Here is a 26871-nt window from a genome sequence, read left to right on the forward strand (position 1 = left end):
AGACCGAGAGAGAGAGAGACCGAGAGAGAGAGAGACCGAGAGAGAGAGAGACCGAGAGAGAGAGAGACCGAGAGAGAGAGAGACCGAGACCGAGAGAGAGACCGAGACCGAGAGAGAGACCGAGACCGAGAGAGAGACCGAGACCGAGAGAGAGACCGAGACCGAGAGAGAGAGACCGAGACCGAGAGAGAGAGACAGAGACCGAGAGAGAGAGACAGAGACCGAGAGAGAGAGACAGAGACCGAGAGAGAGAGAGAGAGACCGAGAGAGAGAGAGAGAGACCGAGAGACCGAGAGACCCCGAGAGAGACCGAGAGACCGAGAGAGACCGAGAGAGACCGAGAGAGACCGAGAGAGACCGAGAGAGACCGAGACCGAGAGAGACCGAGAGAGAGAGAGACCGAGAGAGAGAGAGACCGAGAGAGAGAGAGACCGAGAGAGAGAGAGACCGAGAGAGAGAGAGACCGAGAGAGAGAGAGACCGAGAGAGAGAGAGAGACCGAGAGAGACAGACAGAGAGAGAGGAGAGAGACAGAGAGAGACAGACAGAGAGAGAGGAGAGAGACAGAGAGAGAGGAGAGAGACAGAGAGGAGACAGAGAGAGAGGAGAGAGACAGAGAGAGAGGAGAGAGACAGAGAGGAGAGAGACAGAGAGAGAGGAGAGAGACAGAGAGGAGAGAGACAGAGAGAGAGGAGAGAGACAGAGAGAGAGGAGAGAGACAGAGAGAGAGGAGAGAGACAGAGAGAGGGGAGAGATGGAGAGAGGGGAGAGATGGAGAGAGGGGAGAGAGAGAGGTGGAGAGAGAAAGTGCAAGCAAGAGCATATTGTGAGAGGAAACCAAGACGTAATGGGAAGAGAAAAGCAGGTAAGTGATTGGTTGGTGAATATTTCTCTTTTTCTCTCTCTAATCTAGGGCAGTATTCCAAATTAGAAGCTGGGAAATTAATATCAATCGGGAGAGTATAACAGTGAGTAAATTAATGAGTAGTAGCACAGAGCAGGTCTGGAGGCATTAATTAAAATTAATACTTTAAACAAATTACCAAATAGAGTCTAAAAGACGGATTAGAGTTTTTTTTTTGAAGATCATGGATGGGCAGCCGCGGCCTGTTGCTTGCAATACTTACACCATGTGGGAACTCCAGGACCCTTCACATGCCGTGGGCAACCACATGTAGGAAATGCCTCCAGCTGCTTCAGCTTGAGCTCAGCATTTCTGAGCTTGAGGGGCAGCCGGAGTCACTGTGGAGCATCAGGGAGCAGGAGAGTTTCCTGAATCGTACATTCCAGGAGCTGGAATAGCCTACTCCTGTTCCTAGTTCCTATGTTTGCATGTCACCCCACAGGCAGTAAGAGTTCAGGATACTCGGCGGGTTGCCATCTGGAAGAGGCACGAGGTGCCGGAGTTTTCAGGGTGTGTGCCACTCTCAAACAGGTACTCAACATTGGAGACTGCTCGGAGTGACAACACACTGAAAGAGTGCAGTCCAGACTATGGCACCAATGGGCAAGGCACTGTACAGGAGGGAGCAACAAAGTGTAGAAATTTATTTGTTACAGAAGAATCCATAGTCAGGGGAACAGAGAGATATTTCTGTAACTGCGATCATGAGTCCTGCATGGTGTGTTGCCTCCCTCGTGCCAAGGTAAAGGATACCATGGAGAGGGTGCAGGATATTCTGCCGGGGTAGGGAGTGAGCCAGAAGTTGTGGTACACATTAGTACCAATGGCATAGCAAGGGCAGGTATTGAGGTCCTATGGTCAGATTTTCAGGAGTTGGGAGGAAGTTAAAGAGTAGGAGCCCGAGGGTAGTACTCTCTGGATTACTCCCAGTGCCACGCTCTAGCGAGAGTAGAAATAGGAAGATAGGGAGGGTCAATGCGTGGCTTGAAGTATGGTGCAGGAGGGAGGACTTCAGACTGTTGGGGCATTGGGACCAGTTCTGGGGCAGAAGGTACCTATTCAAAAGGGGCAGGTTGCACCTCAACAGGACTGAGACTAATGTCCTCGCAGCGAGGTTCACTAGAGTGGCTGGGGAAGATTTAAACTAAACTGGCAGGAGGGGTGGGCACCAGCATATAGAAGTAGAAAGGAGGAATAAAGTACATAATGTGAGTGTGTTAGACAGAACTAGAGAAGGAAGTAGTTCCACATTAGAGAGGAGCAGACGGAGAAGGGTTATGAAGAATGCAAAGTCAGGATTACAACGCATATATATATATATATATATATATATATATATATATATAAATAAACGCACAAAGTGTAGCGACTAAGGTTAGTGAGCTACAAGCACAAATAGCAGGATTGGAATATGATGTAGTGGCAATAACAGAAAGTGGCTTTAAAATGGTGAGCACTGGGCACTTAATTACAAGGATACAAAGTGCTCACAAAGAGTACAGAAGGAAAAAAAGGGAGGTGGGGTGGCAGTACTGAATAGGGAAAACATTGTAGTGCTGGAAAGAGGGGATGTCCTTCATGGGGTAAGGACAGATTCCATTTGGTTCGAGTTGAGAAGCAGAAAGGGTATGATCACACTACAAGGGGTATTCTATAGACTTCCAAATAGTGAGAGAGAGATAGAGGAGCAAATCTGAAGGGAAATCACAGAGATGTGCAAGAATAACAGAGTGGTGATATTGCGGGAACTTTAATTACCCAAATATCAACTGGGATAATTTTAGAGTAAAGGGAAATGAGGGGCAGCAATTTGTGGATTGTGTTCAGGAGAACTTCCTTGACCAGTACGTTCTCGGCCCAACTAGAAAGGAGGCATTGCAGGATCTAGTGCTGGGAAATGAGGTGAGCCAAGTGGACCAAGTGTCTGCGGGGGAGCACTTGGGTAAGAGTGATCATTGTATCATAAGGTTTAGACTTCTAATGCAAAAAAGCAAGGAATGATATAAGGTAGAATGGCTAGTTTGGAACAGGGCTAATTTCAATGCAATGAGGAGGGATCTAGTCCATATAAAATGGAACCAAAAGACTAACCTACAAATCTGTAACGGAACAATGGGTTATCTTTGAGGAGGAGCTGCTTCATGTACAGGCTAGGTAGGGGAACTCTTGATGATGAGGGAGCTAAAGATTATGATGAAGAAAGAAAAGGGTGTATGATGCATGCCAGGTGACTTGAAATGAGAACCAAACGAAACACAGGAGGGGAGGCGATGAAGAAAATAAGACTGGCAAAGAGAAAATATGAGAATAGAATGGCAGTCAACATAAAAGGGAAGTCAAGAATCTTCTACCAGCATGTAAATAGTAAAGGGGTACTAATAGGTGGAGTAGAGCCTACCAGGGAGAAAGAAGGTAATATATGCTTAGAGGCACAGTGCAAGGCTATAATACTTGAGTACTTTGCATCGGTGTTCACCAAAGAGGAGGAATCTGACAAAATAACAGTAGAACTGGAGAGAGTAGGGGCAATGGATAAGGTAAAAATTGAGAGCAAGGAGGGTATGGAAAAGGCTGGCTATGCTAAGGGTAGATAAGTCACCTGGTCTGGATGGCTTGCATCCCAGATTTCTAAAAGAAGTGGCGGTGGAGATAGTGAAAGGGCTTGCCGTTATCTTCCAATCTTCCCTAGAAATGGGGGAGGTGCCAGAGGATTGGAGCAGAAACAATAATTGGGGGAAAAAAATCAACAGGCACTTGGAGAGGTTTGAGTTAATTAAGGAAAGCCAGCACGGATTTGTAAAAGGAAGATCATGCTTGACTAATCTAATTGAATTTTTGGATGAAGTAGCAGAGAAAGTTGATGAAGGGAATGAGGTGGATGTTGTCCACATGGATTTTAAGAAAGCATTCGACAAAGTTCCGCATGAAAAGGCTGGTGAACAAAATTAAGGCTCATGGAATAGGAAGATCAGTGTCCAATTGGATTTAAAAAATTTGGCTCAAGGACAGAAAACAGCAAGTCATGGAATATGGTTGTTTTCCAGACAGCAGGACTGTAGACAGTGGTGTCCCCCAAGGGTCAGCGCTAGGACCACTGCTTTTTGTGTTACATATAAATGATTTGGATCTTGGAATACAGAATAAAACTTCAAAATTTGCCAATGATACCAAACTTGGAGGAGTTGTGAAATTGCGAATGATATGAACCGCCTGCAACAGAACACAGGTAAGCTAGCAGAATGGGCAGACAAGTGGCAGATGGAATGTAATACAGATAAATGTGAGGTGATGCATTTTGGTCAAAAAAATAGGGTGAGACAATATAGACTTAATGGCACAGTTCTAAAGGATGCGCAGGGAGAGGGACTTGGGGGGTGCATGTGCATCCATCTTTGAAGATGACAGGATATACTGAGAGAGCAGTTAGCTGTACAGAACTTTAGTTAGGCCACACTTAGAATATTGCGTGCAATTCTGGTCGCCACACTACCAGAAGGACGTGGAGGCTTTGGAGAGGGTACAGAAGAGGTTTACCAGGATGTTGCCTGGTCTGGAGGGCATTAGCTATGAGGAGAGGTTGGATAAACTCGGATTGTTTTCACTGGAACGACGGAGGTGGAGGGAAGACATGATCGAGGTTTACAAAGTTATAAGCAGCATGGACAGAGTGGATAGTCAGAAGCTTTTTCCCAGGGTGGAAGAGTCAGTTACTAGGGGACATAGGTTTAAGGTGAGAGGGACAAAGTTTAGAGGGGATGTGCGAGGCAAGTTCTTTACACAGAGGGTGGTGAGTGCCTGGAACTTGTTGCCAGGGGAGGTGGTGGAAGCAGGTACCATAGAGACGTTTAAGAAGCATCTTGACAAATACATGAATAGGATGGGAATAGAGGGATACGGACCCTGGAAGTGCAGAAGGTTTTAGTTTAGGCAGGCATCAAGATCGGCACAGGTTTGGAGGGTTGTATGGCCTGTTCCTGTGCTGTACTGTTCTTCAAAGCATATAGGGTCTTGGACTTCATAGAGGCATAGAGTACAAAACAGGGAAGTTATGTCAAACCTTTATAAAGCTCTGGTTAACCCCCAACTAGAGTATTGTGTCCAGTTCTGGTCACCACATTTTAGGAAGGATGTGAGGGTCCTTGACAGTGTGGAGATTTACTAGAATAGTTCCAGGGATGTGAGATTTTAGTTACAAGGTTAAGTTGGAAAAGCTGGGGTTGCTCTCCCTGCAGCGAAGGAGACTAAGGAGAGATTTGAGAGAGGTGTACAAGATTATAACAGGCTTAGACAAGGAAAAACTGTTCCCATTAATTGATGATGCAAGGACTAGGGGGCACTGATTGAAGGTTTTGGGCAAGAGATAAAGGGAGAATGTGAGGAAGAACATTTTTATGCAGCGAGTGGTAATGACCTGGAACTCGCTACTCATGAGGGTAGCGGAAGTGGAGACAATTAAAGATTTCAAAAGGAAATTGGATGGGCACTTGAAGGAAATACACCTGCAGGGCTCTGGAGATCAAGCAAGGGAGTGGGACTGACTGGATTACTAAATGGAGAGCCGGCATGGACTCGATGGGCCAAAAGGTCGCCTTCTATTCCATAAATGACTCTATGAGATAACAATTGATCCATGTGATCTTCCGAGGGCACCAGAGGATTTTAAGAGTACTTTTCCCCTTTTTACCCTTTCTTTTCTCCTCTCCAATGAGATGACATGGCTGCAAGGGTTGGAGTGAGGTGGCAGGGGTGGGGCAGAGAAAGAGGACAAGGGGAGGGAAAAAGTGTTTAGTCATGATGCACCAGTGTGGGGAAGGTTTGATGGACCATCTAGTCTTCTCCTGTCCTTCAATTTTGTAAGATAGTAAACAAAGGCTAATTTCAATGTGATGACAAACTATTTTTAATTCAATATCTATTTGACATATTGAAAGTCTTGCAGGAAACATACATCTTCAATGTCACTGCTAATCATAGGCAAATTTACTGCAACCTGGGCAATTTCTTTTCTAAAACACATGCTGGATCATTTTTTCCTATCTGACACCTAACCCGAACTACCTTCTCAAGAGCTGCAGCAGACCACAGAAAATTAAGTTCAAAGTAAAAATAATCCAACAGCTCAAATTTAGGTGTACATGTAGCAGATTTTCAACTTTTTAAAAACAAATGGTTCTTATAATTAGGATAATTGACACTCTCTACCTCCTGCATTGGCTCTTTCTCACAGATGCAAAGCAATCTTAAAATGCTATGCATTTCAGCTTCTTCTCTCCAACAACATTCTGGTTCCACTTGGTCTCCAACTTGTTAATTGACTTGTCATTCAATCAAACCCAGGGCTTTCATCTGCAACCTGACCTGTAAGTGAATCCATCATTCATTTCAAAAATGTAACTAGATCTTAAAAAGGAGCACAGACATGTATTCAACTTTACATGGTACTAAGACCTCACCCTTATAAAACAACACATCCTCTAACTCATTGTAAGCAGTGGAATGGGAGATTCACTAAGTACACAAATGTACATAAAAGATACATATTGTTAACATATGCACGTGCATTCTAAAAACTCTAATATTGAAACTGTTTTAGAATTTAATGTATGGTGTTCTGACTGATTAGACAAATTCTGCAACAATGGGCTTTCAGAAAATACATCCTCAATGCAATTAGACATCCGTTGAAATAGGGCTACAAAATCAATTTATATCTGCGGATAATCATCATTTGCAAAGTTTTCTATTTTCTTGTCCATTCTTGCAGCTCAACTAGTGATAAGTATCACTGTCTAATCAAACTTCACAATTCAGTACTTTCTCTGCCCAATTGCTTTTAATTTAAATCTGCTACAAATTTTACCACATTGTGCAGGAAAATGTGGACAAGAAGCTCACTGAAGGACCACTTGCAGTCCTGACAGTTAACTTTAGGAATTTTTACACTTGGATCCGATTGCAGTAAAAGCATAATGCATCATTCTATCCTCCTTTTATACCAGCTATATCCAATGCTACATCACTTTTATTGAAGTAACTGACAGCAATAAGGGTGATTATAGAAATCACTGAAAGGGGATGAGAATGTAGAAAGCATGAGAATTATTTTCTGGATGGGAATGACCCAACCTTCAGAACATTTTGACTTGACACCTGATTTTGTGCATCTTGAAGCCTACTGTAATGCTGAATGTGAATCTCCTTTTTAAAAAATAAATAAAGCATATCATGAAGGAATGCCAAAAAAAATTCCAAGTCAGGATGGTGCTTGACTTGGAAGGGAATTTGCAGGTGGTGTAGTTCCCACTCTCCTGCTGCCCTTGTACTTCTAAGCAGTAGAGGTCACAGGTTTGAAAGGCCCTGTTGAGGCAGCCTTAGTGAGTTACTGCAATGCATCTTGTAGATGGTACACACAGTTGCCACTGTGTGCTGGTGGCGGAGGCAGTGAATGCTTAAGGTGCTGGATGGGGTGTTGATCAAGCTGGCTATTTTGTCTTGGATGTTGTCAAGCTTCTTAAGCATTGTTGGAGCTGCCCTCATCCAGACAAACGGAGAGCTTTCCATCATGCCTTGCATACGGCAGAAAGGCTTTGGGAAGTCAGCTGGTGAGTTATTCGCTGCAGAATTCCAAGCCTCCGATCTGCTCGTCACCACAGTATTTATCTGGCTGGTCCAGTTAAGTTTCTAGTCAATGGTGACCACCATGGCGATGATTGTGGGGGAGTCGCTGATGGTAATCCCTTGAATGTCAAAGAAAAGGTGGTTAGATTCTCTCTTGTTGAAGATGGTCATTACCTGGCACATATGTTACTTGCCATTTATTAACCCAAGCCTGAATGTTATCCAGGTTTTGCTTCATGAGGGCATGGAGTGCTTGAAAATTTGTGGAGTTGTAAATGGAAACGAACACTGCAATCATCAGCAAACATCCCTAATTCTGACCTCATGATGACAGGAACATCGATGAAGCAGCTGAAGATAGTTGAGCCTAGGACACTGTCCTGAGGAACTCCTGAAGCTGATATGATTGGCCTCCAACCACAACCAGCTTCCTTTATTGTAGGACTACAGCAGTAGAGAGATTTCCCCAATTCCCACTGAGCTCAATTTCACTAGGGCTCCTTGATGTCACACTCAGTCAAATAATATTGTCTTGCTGTCATTTTCACCTCACCTTTAGAATTCAGCTCTTTTGTCCATGTTTGGACCAAGGCTTTAATGAGGTCAGGAGCTGGGTGGTCCTGGTGGAACCAAAACTGAGCATTGGTGAGCAGGTTATTCCCGAGTAAGTGCCGCTTGATAGCACTGTCAATGACAACTTCTATGACTTTGCTGATGATTGAGTGTAGACTGATGGGGCGGTAATTTGCAGATTGGATTTGTCCTTTTCTTTTTTGTGTACAGGACATACCTGGGCAATTTTCCACATTGTCAGGTAGATACCAGTGTTGTAGTTGTACTGGAACAAATTGGCTAGGGGTGCGACTAGTTCTGGAGCACAAGTCTTCAGCATTATATGTTGTCAGTGTTCACAGCCTTTGCTGTACCCAGCACTCTCAGCCAGTTCTTGACATCACGTGGAATGAATCATATTGGCTGAAGGCTGGCATCTGTGATGCTGGGAACATTAGGAGGCAGAGATAGTTCATCCATTCAGCACTTCACTCATGATAACTGCAAATGTTTAGTCTTCCCTGTTGCACTCTCATGCCACGTTCCACCATCATTGAGAATGGGGGGATGTTCATGGAGCTTCCTCCTCCCATTAGTAGTTTAATTGTCTACCACCATTCATGACTGGATGTGGCAGGACTGCAGAGCTTTGATCTGATCCCTTGATTGTGCAGATTCTTAGATCTGTCTTTTTTAGTTTTTCATTCATGGGACGCAAGCGTCGCCGGCTAGGCCAGCATGTATTGCCCATCCCTAATTGCCCTTGAGAAGGTGGTGGTGAGCTGCCTTCTTGAATCACTGCAGTCCATGTGGGGTAGGTACACACACAGTGCTGTTAGGAAGGGAGCTCCAGGATTTTGACCCAGCGACAGTGAAGGAACGGCGATATAGTTGCAAGTCAGGATGGTGTGTGGCTTGGAGGGGAACTTGCAGGTGGTGGTATTGCCATGCATCTGCTGCTCTTGTACTTCTAGGTGGTAGAGGTCGTGGGTTTGGAAGGTGCTGTCTAAGGAGCCTTGGTGCGTTGCTGCAGTGCATCTTGTAGATGGTACAGACTGCTGCCACTGTGCATTGGTAGTGGAAGGAGTGCCAATCAAGCGGGCTGCTTTGTCCTGGATGGTGTTGATCTTCTTGAGTGTTGTTGAGTTGCGCCCATCAGGGAAGTGGAGAGTATTCCATCATACTCCTGACTGGGCCTTATAGATGGTGACAGGCTTTGGGGAGTCAGGAGGTGAGTTACTCGCTGCAGGATTCCTAGCCTCTGACCTGCTCTTGTAGCCACGGTACTTATATGGCTACTCCAGTTCAGCTTCTGGTCAATGGTAACCCCTAAGATGTTGACTGTGGGGGATTCAGCGATCATAATGCAGTTGAACGTCAAGGGGAGATGGCTAGATTCTCACTTGTTGGAGATGGTCATTGCCTGGCACTTGTGTGGCACGAATGTTACTTGCCACTTATCTAGGCCCAAGCCTAGATATTGTCCAGGTCTTGCTGCATTTCTACACAGACTGCTTCAGTATCTGAGGAGTTGCGAATGGTGAACATTGTGCAATCAGCAAACATCCCCATTTCGGACCTTATGTTTGAAGGAAGGTCATTGATGAAGCAGCTGAAGATGGTTGGGCCTAGGACACTACCCTGAAGAATTCCTGCATTGATGTTCTGGAGCCGAGATGGTTGACCTCCAACAACCACAGCCATCTTCCTTTGCGATAGGTACAACTCTAACCAGCGGAGAGTTTTCCCCAATTCCCATTGACTCCAGTTTTGCTAGGGCTCCTTGATGCCATACTCAGTCAAATGCTGCCTTGATGTCAAGGGCAGTCACTCTCACCTCTTGAGATCAGCTCTTGTCCATGTTTGAACCAAGGCTGTAATGAGGTCAGGAGCTGAGTGGCCCTGACGGAACCCAAACTGAGCATCACTGAGCAGGTTATTGCTAAGCAAGTGCCACTTGATAGCACTGTCGACAACACTTTCCATCACTTTACTGATGATTGAGAGTAGACTGATAGGATGGTAATTGGACTTGTCCTGCTTTTTTTGTACAGGACATACCTGTGCAATTTTCCACATTGTTGTAGCTGTACTGGAACAACTTGGCTTGGGGCGTGGCAAGTTCTGAAGCATAGGTCTTCAGTACTATTGCCGGATATTGTCAGAGCCCACAACCTTTGCAGTATCCAGTGCCTTCAGTCATTTCTTGATGTCACACGGAGTGAATCGAATTGGCTGCAGACTGGCAGCTGTGATGCTGGGGACGTCAATAGGAGCCTGAGATGGATTATCCACTGGGCACTTCTGGCTGAAGATTGTTGCAAACGCTTCAGCCTTATCTTTTGCACTGATTTGCTGGGCTCCCCCATCATTAGGATGGGGATATTTGTGGAGCCACCTCCTCCAGTTAGTTGTTTAATTGTCCACCACCATTCATGACTGGATGTGGCAGGACTGCAGAGCTTAGATCTGATCCATTGGTTATGGGATCGCTTATCTCTGGCTATCGCATGCTGCTTACGCTGTTTGGCATGCATGTAGTCCTGGGTTGTAGCTTCGCTAGGTTGACACATCAATTTGAGGTATGCCTGGTGCTGCTCCTGGCATGCCCTCCTGCATTCCTCACTGAAGCAAGGTTAGTACTCTGGCTTGATGGTAATGGTAGAGTGGGGGATATGCCGGGACATGAGGTTACAGATTGCGGTTGAGTACAATTATGCTGCTGCTGATGGCCCACAGTGCTCATGGATGTCCAGTTTTGCATCGCTCCATCTGTTTGAAATCTATCCCATTTAACACGGTGGTAGTGCCACACAACACAATGGAGGGTATTCTCAATGTGAAGACAGGACTTCATCTCTACAAGCACTGTGCGGTGATCACTCCTACCAATACTGTCATGGAAAGGTGCATCTGCTGCAGGCAGATTGGTGAGGACGTGGTCAAGTATATTTTTCCCTCTTGCTGATTCCATTACCACCTGCCGCATACCCAGTCTAGCAGCTATGTCCTTGAGGACTCGGCCTGTTTGGTCAGTAGTGGTGCTACCGAGTCATTCTTGCTGATAGATATTGAAGACCCCCACCCAGAGTTCATTCTGCACCCTTGCCACCCTCAGTGCTTCCTCCAAGTGCTGTTCAACATTGAGGAGTACTGATTCATCAGAAGAGGGGGGCAGTGGCATCAGATGGTAATCAGCAGGAGGTTTCCATGCCCATGTTTGACCTGATGCCATGAGACTTAATGGGGTCCGGAGTCAAAACTGAGGACTCCCAGGGCAACTCCCTCCTAACTATATACCACTGTGCCGCCACCTCTGCTGGGTCTGTTCTGCCGGTGGGACAGGACATACCCGGGGATGGTGATACTGGCGTCTGGGTCATTTTAAGGTATGATTCCGTGAGCATGACTACGTCAGGCTGTTGCTTGACTAGTCTGTGAGACAGCTCTCCCAACTTTGGCACAAGCCCCCAGACTTCAGTAAGGAGGACTTTGCAGGGTCGACAGCGCTCAGCTTACTGTGGTCCTTTCCGGTGCCTAGGTCGATGCCGGGTGGTCCATCCGGTTTTATTCCTTATTGACGTCGTAGCAGTTAGATACAATTGAGTGGCTTGCTAGGTTATTTCAGAGGGTATTTAAGAGTCAACCACATTGCTGTGGGTCTGGAGTCACATGTAAGCCAGGCCAGGTAAAGACAGCCGATTTCCTTCCCTAAAGGACATTAGTGAACCAGATGAGTTTTTACAACAATCGACAATGTTCTCATGGCCATCATTAGACTAGTCTGCAACATGCTGCTTCTGCACTTTTGCAACCATTGCATCCTGTGTTGCAGCTTCATCAAGCAACACCTTGGTCGGAATTTTACGTCTCCCTCAGGTGTGGGCTGGAGATGGGGGGGGACACCTAAAATTGAGTGGGAGGCAGGGTGTTGTTCCCGTCGCCTTCTCCACCCCCGCTGCAATTTTATCAGTGGCAAGGAGGTGATAAAAGGCCTGCTTGCCCCAGGTCAATTAAGACCCTTAAGTGGCCAATTAATTGCCACTTCTGTGCCTCCTCCCACCGTCAATGGCATACTACGAGTGGTGGGCGGGCGGTTATAGTAGCTCAGAAAGCCACGCAGTAAAACCTGGTAGCCTCATTGCGGGCTGCCTAATCAGGAGGCCATCCTGCCCCTCCTCTCCCACAGCACTAACCGTCCCCAATGGAGCACCTCCTGCACCACCCCCCCCCACCAGCTCCGGCCTTGTTGGGGCCCAGCCAATTGCCCCTGGTGAGGCCTGCTGACTGGCCAGCAGCTCGAGTTCGGGAACTCCTGCCTCAGAGGGGTAGAAGTACTTCCCAAGGCCAATTAAGCCTAAAGAGGAGGTGGGCTTGCCACCGACTTTTTCTGCCAGTGGGTGGGGCCTCTGGCCCAACATAAAATTCCGGCCCTCATTTTTAAGGTATGCCTGTTGCTGATCCTGGCATGCTCTCGTACACTTCTTAGTGAACCAGGGTTGGTCCCCTGTCTTAATAATAATGGTAGAGTGAGGTATATGCCAGGCCATGAAGTTACAGTTTGTGGTGGAATACTTCTGCTGATGATGGCCCACAGTGCCTCATGGAAGCCCATTTTTGAGCTGCTAGATCTGTTCTAAATCTACCCATTTAGCACGCTAGAAATGCTATACAACATGATGGAGGGTGTCCTCAATGTGAAGCTAGGACTTTGTCTCCACAAGGTGTCATCCTTACCAAAACTGCCATGGGCAGATACATCCACGTTAAGTATATTGGTGAGGACGAAGTCAAGTAGGTTTTTCCCTCATGTTGGTTCTCCCATCACCTGTCACAGGCTCAGTCTGATGGCTATGTCCTGAGAACATGCCAGTTAGGTCAGTAGTGGTGGTACCAAGCCACTCTTGGTGATGGGCATTGAATTCCCCCAACCCAGAGTACATTCGGTGCCCTTGCTACCCTCAGTGCTTCTTCCATGTGGAGAAGCACTGTTTCATCAGCTGTAGGTGGTAATCAACAGGATGTTTCTTTGCCCATATTTGGCCATGAGTCTTCATGGGGTCTGGAGTTAATCTTGGAGACCCGTGGCCACTTCCTCCTAACTGTATACCACTGTGCCGCTACCTCTGGTTGGTCGGTCTTGCCAGTGGGACAGGACATACCCAGGGATGGTGATGGAGAAGCTTGGGTCATTGGCTAAAGGCAGGATTCCGTGAGTAGGACTAGGGCATGCTGCTGCTTGTGGGGCAGCTCTCCCAATTTTAGCGCAAATCCCCAGGTGTTAGTGAGGAGGACTTTGCAGGGTCAACTGTGTTGGAGTGCTCTTTGTCATACCTGGTGCTCAGGTTGATGCTCAGTGGTTCACCCTGTCTTATTCTTAGCAATGTTCCGTAGCAATCTGATATAAGTGAGTAGCTTCTTGGTCATTTGCCCAGCTGCCATGGTGGGATTTGAACTCATGTTTCCAGAACATTAGCCCAGACCTCTGGAATACTAGCCCAGTAACATAATTACTATGTTTCTGCTCCCTTATTGTAACATTCAATAGGAGAAAGTACCATCTGCTTGGTTCCGGCAGCTCCAGTCCCACCTTCCAAATGATTTGCGTGCTTGATGCTAACAACCACCAATCCCAGTGAAAAAAGCTCATCTCCTTGTAAAAGGCTAACAGACACTGGATTGAAATGCCAACTGTAAAGCTTAATGTAAAGCGTAAACTGTAAAGTTAATGGTTGGCATGTATGCACGCAGTGTCAGTTCCCAGCATTCACTTTATTGAAAGCAGCTGCCTCAACATGATAGAACATACTTAAACCCATACTTTTCTGGATCCACAATGTTGCCAGTTCCTCCATCTAACTGGGGCATATACAATATGGAGTGCAGCCATAGCACAAGAACAATAACTAATAATGTTTGCACTCCTATAGAATAAAGGCACCTTCACTAGAATGTAACTAATGCCTGCATACCTGTGCTTTTACTCTACGCAAGTGCAGTTAAAATTCCTAAAATGATTTTCACCAAGAAACATTTGTCCCTTCCTGCAGGTGATGATGATTAATCAGCATTTACTCGGCATTGGGTAATGAAAGTATATATTTGCACAGTACTGACCCCACCCACTGTGCCTTGGCAACCAGATGCACTTACTTGTAAGTGTGAATATTCCAGAGTCCTTGCCAATGATACGGCTTCATTGAAAGCCACTCCAATGTCTTCATTGCACAATAGATTCCAAATCCATTACATAGAAAGACATCCATTATCCACTGTAAACAAAAGCACAATTTTACAAACCTTCTACGATGGCAGGGTAGGGAAGAAAGCATATCTTGCTCCAGATGGACAGGGTGCAAGGTTACAAATATACAAGCCCGTAGTAATTTAACTCAAATTTCACTGTAAAGTACTGATAGAAATTCAGTTTAATAAAAAAAACACATTTTCAAGGAACAAGGCACTGCATTCGTCCAGCAAGAACGCCAATAACAGCCATTTTTTGAAGAATTTGGCAATGCTGTCAAAATCTTTGAACAGAAATGCTTCAATAAATTTCTGTTTAAACTGCCGACAATTTCAGCTATACAACTCCCATTCTTGCCGATATGCCAATGGGCTGCAATACGTAGCCTTTCTAGTCATGTAAAACATGTACCTTTCCTCAAGTTTCAGGCAAATTTCATAATTTGCATGCCTTCAGTATTGGGATTTTAAAAAATTGACTTCCTTGCTTTGATTATTTCCCTCAACTTAACCCTCCCCCATTTACATACATGGCCACCTGCTCAATGGCATCTTCACACATGGTGTTGAGAGATCCAAGGTCTCCATCAACAAGGCTGTCACCAACCACTTCCTCATCATTCTTGTATACATCGTCCACCGATCCTAAACCCCTCCATTGCTACATTCCACCCTGTCAAAAAAAAACTACTGCTCTCCAGTGTCAAATGTCCCAATTACAACTCCTCTACCACCCCCCGCTCACTTCCCCCCACTCCTCCGTAGCCTGCTACCCATGTTGACATCAATACCCTAATTGATTTTCTCCACAACAGTCTTGATTCTATCTTCAACATCCTTTGCATCTCACATTCCAGATGGTATAGCACGCCAACCACCACTTTGGTACAACAGCTGTCCTCATTATTCAATACATTGAACATAGTGTCAGTCTTAGTAGTGTCATTCTCGCCTCCGATTCAGAAGGTTGCGGGTTCAAGTCCCACTCCAGAGACTTGAGCACATAATTCAGGCTAACATTCGTGTGCGCTATCAAGGGAGTGCTGTACTATTGGAGGTGCCTTCTTTTGGATGAGATATTAAACTGCGGCCCTGTCTACCGCCCTCAGATAGAAGTAAAAGATTCCATGGCACTGTATCACCGAGCAGGGGCACTTAGGTGGGTAGTGATACTTTTTTTCAGGGTGAAAAGTAGAAATAGAGCAGTTTGGGATGGACAGGCAATCTTAAGAATGATGAGGAAGTAGCCAGAAGACAATGGCTTTAGTTTTCCCAATGTTACCCGGAAGAAATTGCAGCTCATCCAAGACTGGGTATCGGAAAGCTGTAGGAGAACAAAGAAGCAGTGGAGGGAGGTGGTTGACGAATAGAGCTGCATATTGTCAGTACACGTGTGGAAACTGAACTCCATATTTTCAGATGCTGCTGCCTTGGGAAGGTATATGAGGAACAGACAATAAGGATAGATCAACGGAGGATTCAAGGCCATAACGTAGGCAACAAGACATCCTTCACTTCGTCCTCCTCTACCTACATGTTCAGACTCCACTCTGAATCCTTTCATTTCAAAACAGACATGCGATACTTGGTAACATCAGCCAGAACTATATATTCCACGTATATAGTAATGTCACACCACTTTCTGCCTCCTCCATCAACCCGAAGACTGCTGCTTTACTCATAAATTGCCTGCCAATATCAAGGCATGGATGAGCCTAAATTTCATTCACATTATTGACTGCAAAACCAAAGCCATTTTTATGCTCCCATCAAAATTTGTGCCTCTGAACCTGACTGCAATTAACTTCCCCAAATGTAAATTCAGATTGAGTTAAGTAGTAAGGAATCTTGGTGTACTGCTCAGCCTCCTTCCTCACATCAGCTTTGTTAATACTTCTCTTTACAGACTCTCCAGTCTTGGATCTGGCCCACTCCACAGCACTGGGATAACACAAAGTCACAGATGACATCCTGTACAACTACAACAGGATACTTGCACCTTTCAACTTTGTCTGCCTCGACCCCTACCTACCAACACTGCAACAGCAGTACAGGCCTTCACTGATTCGAGGCTTGATTTCTCCAACATTCCCCTCATTGGTCATCCTTCCTTTCATCACTCCCCCCCACCAACTTTAACTCCAAAAACGCTGCAATCCATGCCTTTACCAGCATAAATTTCCAGTTGTCCCGATGGGCCAGGGACATGATTTCAAAATTCTGATGCTGTCCCCCTGCCTTACCCCCATGCTTCAGTAACACGGCGCTGCTTCTTGCCCCACTCTCCTTCTTAGTTTTAGTGATACAGCACTGAAACAGGCCCTACGGCCACTGAGTCTGTGCCGACCATCAACCACCCATTTATACTAATCCTACACTAATTCCTTATTCCTACCACAACCCCAACTGTCCCTATATTTTCCTACCACCTACCTATACTAGGGGCAATTGCTAATGGCCAATTTACCTATCAACCTGCAAGTCTTTAGCATGTGGAAGGAAATCGGAGCACCCGGAGAAAACCCACGCAGACACAGGGAGAACTTGCAAACTCCACACAGGCAGTACCCAGAATTGAACCCGGGTCGCTGGAGCTGTGAGGCTGCGGTGCTAACCACTGCGCCACTGTGCCGCCTTCTGTTCCTGAACTGGCACTTATTCATTCAGCCATTATGCTGCTACCCTCTGAATTTTCCTGCCTAGTTCCCTCTGCTTTGCCACCTTCCACCTGCTTTAAAAATCATTCAAAACCTTCTCCTGGTCTTTAGTCCCCACTCTAACTCTCTCTACTTTCCCTCTTCATCTTCCTGCTCAGTGCCCACTCTTGTTTTCCCTTTCTTAATGTCAAGAGCTTTAAGTTGTCTTCCTGCACTCAAGCAGCACTATAGAAAAAAATTTCTACACATGTACAAGGCAAATCCTATTGAGTTTACCTTCAGGAAAAACAAGGTGCTGACAAGTTTCTTCTTAGTTTAACTATCAAATCTTCTTTCATTACAAATCCTTTATAAAACATTTTTTTGTAATGAAAGAAACCTTTAACAGTGAGCACAATTATAATTTTGCTTAGTGCATGCATGCAGTTTATATCAAGTTACACAATCAGCACAGGTCAAGAAGGTATTGGTATAGAAACATACATGGTCCCACCAGCATTCACTGAAATTAGGCAATTGATGCTCCAGACTGTACTCTAGGAACTCAAACATCACACTGATTATCATACACATCCACCAGTCTCGAATCATTAGTGTCTAGACAGAAGGGAAAAGGAACATATTTAGCTGGCGCATGCTGTTAAAAAAGACAAATTAGTGAACGATATTTGTATGGAATAATTTCTCCATTACATTCACAAGGATACCAAATGCATGTTATTTTTCAGGCCTGAAGAATGTGTTTGCAGGGTTGTGCATGATTGTACAATGAACAAGGTGGTTATGGACTTAAGACCAAATCTTTATGCCATTAATTTTCCAAGCATATCACCAAAAGAAAGGAAATGTTGGCCCAAGAAGGAATGCAATGCAGATTAACAGTGACAACGGCTAGGTTATACGGAGAGATTATAGAAGCTTGTAGAAGGTTAGGGAGTGATTTCATTGAGGTCTTTAGGATTTTGAAAGGAATTGATAAAGGTAGAGAGAGAAAAAAAATTGTACTAGTGGGGAGTGCAGGACAACGGGATATAATATTAAAATCAGAATCAGGCCATGTTAGAAAACAATTTATGCAAAGGTGAGTAGAAGTATGGAACTCGCTTCCACAAACTGCAATTGATGCCAGGTCAATTGCTAATTTTAAATCTGAAAGTAATAGAATTTTAACTAAAGGTATTAAGGGATATGGGGAAAAGGTGGGCTTATGGAGCTAGGTCACAGATCAGGCAAGATCACACTGAATGGCAGAACAGGCTCGAGGGGCTATTTGGCCTTCTCTGATTCACATGTTCTGATTTGGAATGCACTGCCTGAAACTGTGGTGAAAGCAGATTGAAGACAAACTTTCAAAAGGGAATTGGACAAATACTCGAAGGGGGAAAATTAGCTAGGCTATGTGGGGAAAAGCAGGGAAGGCACGGGGAAAAGCAGGGGACTGAGACTAACTGGACAGCACATTCAAAGAACCGGTACAGTTATGACTGGTTAAATGGTCTCCTCCTGTGCTATATCATTCTTTGATTCTATGCTGTGTATAGTATTCAGGGTTACCAGTTTAAGGCTGTGGAACGAGGATGGTAGATCATGAGATATTGGAGGTCCACCACCACAGTGGGATAAAACTAGAAAGCAAGGCATATCGTATGCATGGGTTAATGGTACATGTGAGTTGTACCATGAGTGGATGGACCAGCTGGTGTTTTGCTGTACTTTCGCATATGTTTATAACTAGTTGAGCACATCCCTATAGCAACCGTGCTTCAAAAAAATTAAAATAAAGACAAAATTTGCTAGTAATCATCTTAATTCTCCAGCCACCCTCTGACACCATGCCTACCAGGCAGACAACGCTATAAAATATCTTTGCAACACAACTGATAACAAGAATACTATGGGGCTTTATTAATAACAAGCAAAATAATCATTAAGGAAAGCTGATCCAGTTGTAATCTTACCTTAAGGTACCAGCCCAGGAAATGGGCTGGGACAAATCCATCCAATTTATCCTAAAATACAAAAAAAAACACATTTCTGCTTTTAAAGAAAAGCTTTTAATTAAATTGCAGATTTCATTTTTTATTAAATACGAAGTACTTGCCCCTTCACCAATTATCTAACAATAATTTTTTTTTACCCTTTGCTTGCAATAGTCTCAATGTGCCTTTTTAAAAAGCTACTTTACCTCACTGATGGATCTCTGGGGAGAAAAAAAAATTACTATATTATATAAAGTTCAACAGGTGACCATCTAACTTTACTACTCATAATTACAGAAACAACAAAACATTAAGATTGCACTACAAACATTTAAAGCAAAGTAAACATTGGCAACCAAGACCAAATGGACTGAGTAGACAAAAGCTCTAGGTTTTGGACTCCCTGCAGAGTCAATTCCTAATCATTGATAAGTTATTCAAAAGGGACATTCGCATGGAGAAAAGATTAAAATAGTTACAAAGCCACAGCTGAAGCCCTCAAGGTAGTCTATCTGCATTCTTGTTTGGAAATGGTCCAATGCTTTGGGGGAAAGAGGAGCAAAGTGGGTAAAAATATACAAAAATCAGAACAAAAACCAGAGGGCTTTAAATCTAAAAGAAAAACTAGAAACAACATATGAGTAATAAATGGAGCTTCAACCTCCAGTAGCAGATGTTGAAAAATAAATCCCGAGTGAAGCTTCAAAGCCATAATTCCGGTTATAAACTCAAATGGACTGTTGAGAGCTTTAATGCTTTGTTACAGCATTAATCAAACAAGCCAAAGTCCTCCGGCCATATTCAGTGAGTAAAAAGCTGGTATAGAGAAAGGTTAACAATGCATACTGGGTTTGGAGACCAACCTGATTCACATCAAATGCACACATGCAACAAGTTACAAATTCAAGGAACGGCTACCCTGTGATAGTTTACGGTGCATGCCTGACGCAAGGATTAAAAAGTAGCATTCTGATAAACAGCAGCTTTCTACTGTGATATACTGTTTCAATGACATAAATTATGCATTAAAATAACACCACAAATAGATCTAACAGGTAAGGTAAGGAAAGGCTACAAATAGATAACGGCACTTCTATATACAATTTAATTTTTTGGTGGCAACATTCTGCTCTACTGAATACATCAACTCTTCACTAGGGGCTGTTTCAAAGGCACTGCTGCCCTCTACCTCTTCACCAAAGTGACCATATTATATGTTGCAGCTTTGACAGCAAGTGTTACTTTTTACAGGTTATATGTGGTATATGGTTGTATGTGATATATGGTTGCATGGTGGTGGGTGGACAAACAAACAACTAACTGGATGAGGAGGCTATAAAAAAATATCCCCATTCTCAATGATGGAGGAGCCCAGAACATCAGTGCAAAAGACAAGACTGAAGCATTTGCAACCATCTTCAGCCAGAAGTGCCGAGTGGATGATACATCTTGGTCTCCTCCTGAGTCCCCACATCATACATGCCAGTCTTCAGCCAAGTTGATTCACTCCAATTGATAGCCAGAAACGGCTGAGTATACTGAAAAGGCTATGGGCCCTGACAACATCCCAGCTGTAGTAGTGAAGACTTGTGCTCCAGAATTAGCCATGCCCTTAGTCAACTTGTTCCAGTCCAGCTATAACACAGACATTTGCCTGACAATGTGGAAAATTGCCCAGTTTTGTCCTGTCCACAAAAAGAACAAATCCGATCCAGCCAATGACCCTCCCATCAGTCTACTCTTAATCATCAGCAAAGTGATGGAACGTATCACCGACAGTGCTATCAAGCAGCATTTACTCAGCAACAATCTGCTCGCCAATGCTCAGTTTGGGTTCTGCCAGGGCCACTCAGCTCCAGACTTCTTTACAGCCTTGGTCCAAACATGGACAAAAGAGCTGAATTCCAGAGGTGAGGTGTGAGTGACTGCCCTTGACATCAAGCAGCATTTGACCAAGTGTGGCATCAAGCAGCCCAAGTGAAATTGAAGTCAACGAGAATCAGGGAAAACTCTCCACTTGTACAAAGGAAGATGGTTGCAGTTGTTGGAGGCCAATCATCTCAGCCCCAGGACATTGCTGCAAGAGCTTCTCAGGGGTAGTGTCCTAGGCCCAAACATCTTCACCTGCTTCATCAATGACCTTCCCTCCAATATAAGGACAGAAGTGGGGATGTTTGCTGATGCTTGCAGTGTTCAGTACCATTCACAACTCCTCAGGTACAAAAGCAGGCCATGCCTGCATGCAGCAAGACCTGAACAACATTCAGGATTGTGTTGATAAGTGACATGCAATACACAGGGGAGGCGGCGGCGTAGTGGTAATGTCATTGGACTAGTAATCCAGAACCCAGGGGGCATTGGTTTGAATCCCACCACAACAGATGGTGAAATTTGAATTCAATTAATAAATCTGAAATTAAAATGCTAGTCTAATGGTGACCATGAAACCATTGTCGATTGTTGTTAATGCCCTTTAGGGAAGGAAATCTGCTGTCCTTACCTGGTCTGGTACCGACATGTGACTTCAGACCCACTGCAATGTGGTTGACTCTGAACTGCCCTCTCAAATGGCTTAGCAAGCCAGTCAGTTGTCAAGGGTAATTGGCCTAGTCAGCAACGCCCACATCCCACAAATGAATAATAAAAACACAAGTGTCAGACAATAACTATCTCCAACAAGAGAGAATCTAAACATCTCCCCTTGACACTCAACGGATTACCATGGCTGAAATTCCCCAGCATCAATAGCCTGGGGGTTGCCATTGATCAGAAACTTAACTGAGCCAGCCATATAAATACTGTGGCTACAAGAACACGTCAGAGGCTGGGAATTCTGTGGTAAGTAACTCATCTACTAACTGCCCAAAGTCTGTTCACCACAAGGACCATGATGGAATACTCTCCATTTGCCTGGATGAGTGCAGCTCCAACAGTACTCAAGAAGCTCGCACCATCCAGGACAACACAACCTGCTTGATCAGCAACCCATCCACCACCAGTACACAGTGGCAGCAGTGTGTACCATCTACAAGATACACTGCAGCAACTCGCCAAAGCTCCTTCAACAACACCTTCCAAACACACGACCTCTACCACATAGAAGGACACGGGCATAGACACATGGCAAAACCACCACCTGCAAGTTCCCCTCCAAGTCACACACCATCCTGACTTAGAACTACATCGCTGTTCCTGCACTGTCGCTGGGCCAAAATCCTAGAACTCCATTCCTAACAGCACTGTCAGTGTACCTACACTAAATGAAATGCAGAGGTTCAAGAAGGTGGCTCACCACTACCCTCTCAAGGGCAATTAAAAGGATGGGCAATAAATGCTGACTTTGCCAGCGCCCACATCCCAAGAACATATAATAAAAAAAAACTACAGGTTAGGGCATGATTAAGACTCAATCGAGTCCAATTTTGTGCTCACCTGATGTCCCGTTTTCTAATCCTCCAGCTGGGGTTTCTGGATCAGGAGCAGCAACTCTGGCCAATTTTTCCCTAACATCAGGGGAAGGAGGTCAAGTACTGTGTTCCTGATGTTCTAGCTGGTATGATCTAATTCAGCACAGATCAGGACCTTTCTAACCACCTATAGTGTTTTAATCCCTTTAACGCAGTAACTTAAATTGGTAGCTCTGCGAGTCAGTCCTCAGAGATGAAGTGGAGACCAAAGGTCAAACCTTTGGCTTCATTAATTGCTGGAAACTGCTTTGTATTTTTGACATGGGATAGAGAGAAGCTTCTTTTTTCTCAAATTATTGCGAATCAGCAATACTGATTTGCGCTTTACTACTTACAAAGTGAACAAAAATATATTTTAATATTTGAAAAAGGATGGTTGATGAAGCGGATGCGGTGGATGTTGCTTATATGGATTTTAAGAAAGCATTTGATAATGTACCACATAAAAGGCTGGTTATTAAAATTGAGGCTCATGAAATAGGAGGGTCACTGGGCAATTGGATAAAAAAAATTGGCTTCAGGACAGAAAACACTGAGTTGTAGTAAACGGTTGCTTTTCTGACTGGAAGATGATAGACAGTGGTCAGGGTCAGTGCGAGGACCACTGGTTTTTTTGATATATATAAAAAAAAGACTTGGATCTTGGAATACAGAGTACAATCTCAAAATTCACTGATGACACCAAACTTGGAGGTGAGGCAAACAGAGGATGATATGAACCACCTGCAACAGGACATAGATAGGCTAGCAAAATGGGCTACAGGTGGCTGATGGAATTTAATACTGACAAGTGTGAGGTGACGCATTTTGGCAGAAGAAACAGGGAGAGGCAATATATAATTAATGGCACAGTTCTAAAGAGTATGCAGGAACAGAGGGACCTAGGGGTGAATGTGCATCGATCTCTGAAGGTGGCAGATCATTTTTTTTTTTTTTACTCGTTCATGTGATGTGGGTGTTGCTTGTTAGGCCAGCATTTATTGTCCATTGCTAATTTCCCTCGAGAAGGTGGTGGTAAGCTGCCTTCTTGAACCACTGCCGTCTATATGAGGTAGATACACCCACAGTGCTGTTAGGAAGGGAGTTCTAGGATTTTGACCCAGCGACAGTGAAGGAACAGCGATATAGTTCCAAGTCAGGATGGTGTGTGGCTTGGAGAGGGACTTGCAGGTGGTGGTGTTCCCTTGCAATTGCTGCCCTTGTTTTTCTAGGTGGTAGAGGTCGTGGGTTTGGAAGGTGCGACTGTGCATCGGTGGTGGAGGGAGTGAATGTGTGTGGATGGAGTGCCAATCAAGTGGGTTGCTTTGTCCTGGATGGTGTTGAGCTCGAGTGTTGTTGGAGCTGCACCCATCCAGGCAAGTGGAGAGTATTCCATCACACTCCTGACTTGTGCTTTGTAGATGGTGGACAGGCTTTGGGGAGTCAGGAGGTGAGTTACTTATTACAGGATTCCTAGCCTCTGACCTGCTCTTGTAGCTACGGTATATACATGGCTACTCCAGTTGAGTTTCTGGTCAATAGTAACCCCTAGGATGTTGACGGTGAGGGATTCAGCGATCGTAATGCCATTGAATTTCAAGGGGAGATGGTTAGATGCTCTCTTGTTGAAGATGGGCATTGCCTGACACATGGGTGGTGTGAATGTTACTTGCCACTTATCAGCCCAATCCTGGATACTGTCCAGGTCTTGCTGCATTTCTACACGGACTGCTTCAGTATCTGAGGAGTTGCGAATTGCGCTGATCATTGTGCAATCATCAGTGAACATCCCCATTTCGAACCTTATGATTGAAAGGAGGTCATTGATGAAGCAGCTGAAGATGGTTGGGCCTAGGACACTACCCTGAGGAACTCCTGTAGTGATGTACCGGAGCTGAAATGATTGATCTCCAACAACCACAACCATCTTCCTTTGCGCAAGGTATGACTCCAACCAGCGGAGAGTTTTCCCACGGATTCCCATTGACTCCAGTTTTGCTAGGGCTCCTTGATGCCATACTCGGTCAAATGCTGCCTTGATGTCACCTCTCACCTCACCTCGAGTTCAACTCTTTTGTCCTTGTTGGAACCAAGGCTGTAATGAGGTCCGGAGCTTAATGGCTCTGGCGGAACAAACTGAGTGTCACTGAGCAGGTTATTGCTAAGCAAGTGCTGCTTGGGGGCACTTTTGATGACACCTTCCATCGCTTTACTGATGATTGAAAGTAGACTGATGGGATGGTCATTGGCTGAGTTGGACTTGTCCTGCTTTTTGTGTACAGGACATACCTGGGCAATTTCCCACATTGCCAGATAGAAACCAGTGTTGTAGCTGAACTCGAACAGCTTGGCAAGGGGCGTGGCAGGTTCTGGAGCACAGGTCTTCAACACTATTGCCGGAATATTGTCAGGGCCCATAGCCTTTGCAGTATCCAGTGCCTTCAGTTGTTTCTTGATATCATGTGGAGTGAATCGAATTGGCTGAAGTCTGGCATCTGTGATGCTGGGGATTTCAGAAGGAGGCAGAGATGGATCATCAACTCGACACGTCTGGCTGAAGATGTTGCAAATGCTTCAGCCTTATCTTTCGCCCTGATGTGGACATCCCCATCATTGAGGATGGGGATATTTGTGGAGCCGCCTCCTCCAGTTCGTTGTTTAATTGTCCGCCACCATTCACAACTGGATGCGGCAGGACTGCAGAGCTTAGATCTGATCCGTTGGCTATGGGATCGCTCAGCTCTATCGCATGCTGTTTACGCAGTTTGGCCCGCAAGTAGTCCTGTGTTGTAGCTTCACCAGGTAGACCCCTCATTTTGAGGTATACCTGGTGATGCTCCTGGCATGCCCTCCTGCACTCTTGATTGAACCAGGGTTGGTTTCCTAGCTTGATGGTAATGGTAGAGGCAGGGATATGCAGGGCCATAAGTTTACAGATTGTGGTTGAGTACAATTCTGCTGCTGCTGATGGTCCACAGTGCCTCATATATGCCCAGTTTTGCATTGCTATATCTGTTCGAAATCTATCCTATTTAGCACGGTGGTAGTGCCACACAACACGATGGAGGGTATCCTCAATGTGAAAGTGGCAATTCGTCTCCACAAGGACTGTGCAGTGGTCACTGCTACCAATACTGTCATGGAAGATGCATCTGCAGCGGGCAGATTGGTGAGGACGAGGTCAAGTATGTTTTTCCCTCTTGTTGGTTCCCTCACCACCTCCCGCAGACCCAGTCTAGCAGCTATGTCCTTGAAGACTTGGACAGCTCAGTCAGTAGCGGTGCTACTGAGCCACTCTTGGTGATGGACATTGAATTCCCCCACCCAGAGTACATTCTGTGCCCTTGCCAGCCTCAGTATTTCCTACAAGTGATGTTCAGCATAGAGGAGTACTGACTCATCAGCTGAGGGAGGGCGGCAGGTGGTAATCAGCAGGAGGTTTCCTTGCCCATGTTTGACCTGATGCCATGAGATGTCATCGGATCCGGAGTCGAATTTGAGGACTCCCAGGGCAACTCCCTCCCAACTGTACACCACTGTGCCGCCACCTCTGCTGGGCCTGTCCTGCCGGTGGGACAATGACAGCAGTGTGCACCATCCACAAGATGCACTGCAGCAACGCACCCAGGCTTCTTAGACAACACCTTCCAAACCCACGACCTCTAACAACTAGAAAGAGAAGGGCAGCAAATGCATGGGAACACCATTACCTGCAAGTTCCCCTCCAAGTCACACACCATCCTGACTTGGAATTATATCACCATTCCTTCACTGTCGCTGGGTCAAAATCCTGGAACTCCCTTCGTAACAACATTGTGGGTGTACCTACCTCCCATGGACTGCAGCGCTTCAAGAAGGCATCTTCTCAAGGGCAATTAGGGATGGGTAATAAATGCTGGCCTAGCCAGCAACACACACATTCCATGAATGAATAAAAAAAACACATGCAAGCTTACCCAGGGAGGCAGTGGAAGCAAAGGGTTATAAATTATATATTCCAAGATGATAATGGATCTACGTTTGATCAACAGTGCTATTTAAGGAATGCCAGAAAACAGCCAGGAAGTCTGTAATCTTTGGGAACCACCCAACTGAGAGCACCGATGGGTCTCAACAGTCCTTTCTTACCCTGTCTTTTGTATACAAATACGGGAAACCTTCTCTTCTTTGCAGATGCAGATGGACCTGCTGTGTATTTCCAACATTTTCTATTTTCATTTCAGACTTCCAGCATTTGTAATTTTATTTGTCTCAAAGTTGCAATTGAGTATTCTTTGTATACGCATCACAATTTTGTTTTAGAACACCGAGAAAAAAAAGAATTCTAACTAGCTCAACTTTCTTAGAGTAAGAAAGGCATTTCATAGCAAAGCATACTTGGTTGCTGGTTGGCATCCTTCCATCTACGAAAGATGATGGACACTCAGCAAACAATCCATTTCCCTTGGTGCACCTTTGTAATGGCTGTGA

General features: G+C 45.0%; 1 protein-coding gene across 1 annotated transcript in view; it reads right to left on the bottom strand.

Moving 5' to 3' along the window:
- ptdss2 (phosphatidylserine synthase 2) overlaps window positions 1–26871 on the bottom strand; it is a 146034-nt gene that overhangs the window by 58283 nt on the left and 60880 nt on the right. The window contains exons 6-8 of the mRNA XM_068045989.1: window positions 18935–18985; window positions 17460–17573; window positions 14227–14345 (exon numbers count right to left, since the gene is read on the bottom strand). Of these exons, the coding sequence (XP_067902090.1) occupies window positions 14227–14345; window positions 17460–17573; window positions 18935–18985 (284 nt within the window). The remainder of the gene's footprint in view (window positions 1–14226; window positions 14346–17459; window positions 17574–18934; window positions 18986–26871) is intronic.

This window comes from Heterodontus francisci, chromosome 14 (assembly GCF_036365525.1).
Source record: "Heterodontus francisci isolate sHetFra1 chromosome 14, sHetFra1.hap1, whole genome shotgun sequence".
Taxonomy (NCBI): Eukaryota; Metazoa; Chordata; class Chondrichthyes; order Heterodontiformes; family Heterodontidae; genus Heterodontus; species Heterodontus francisci.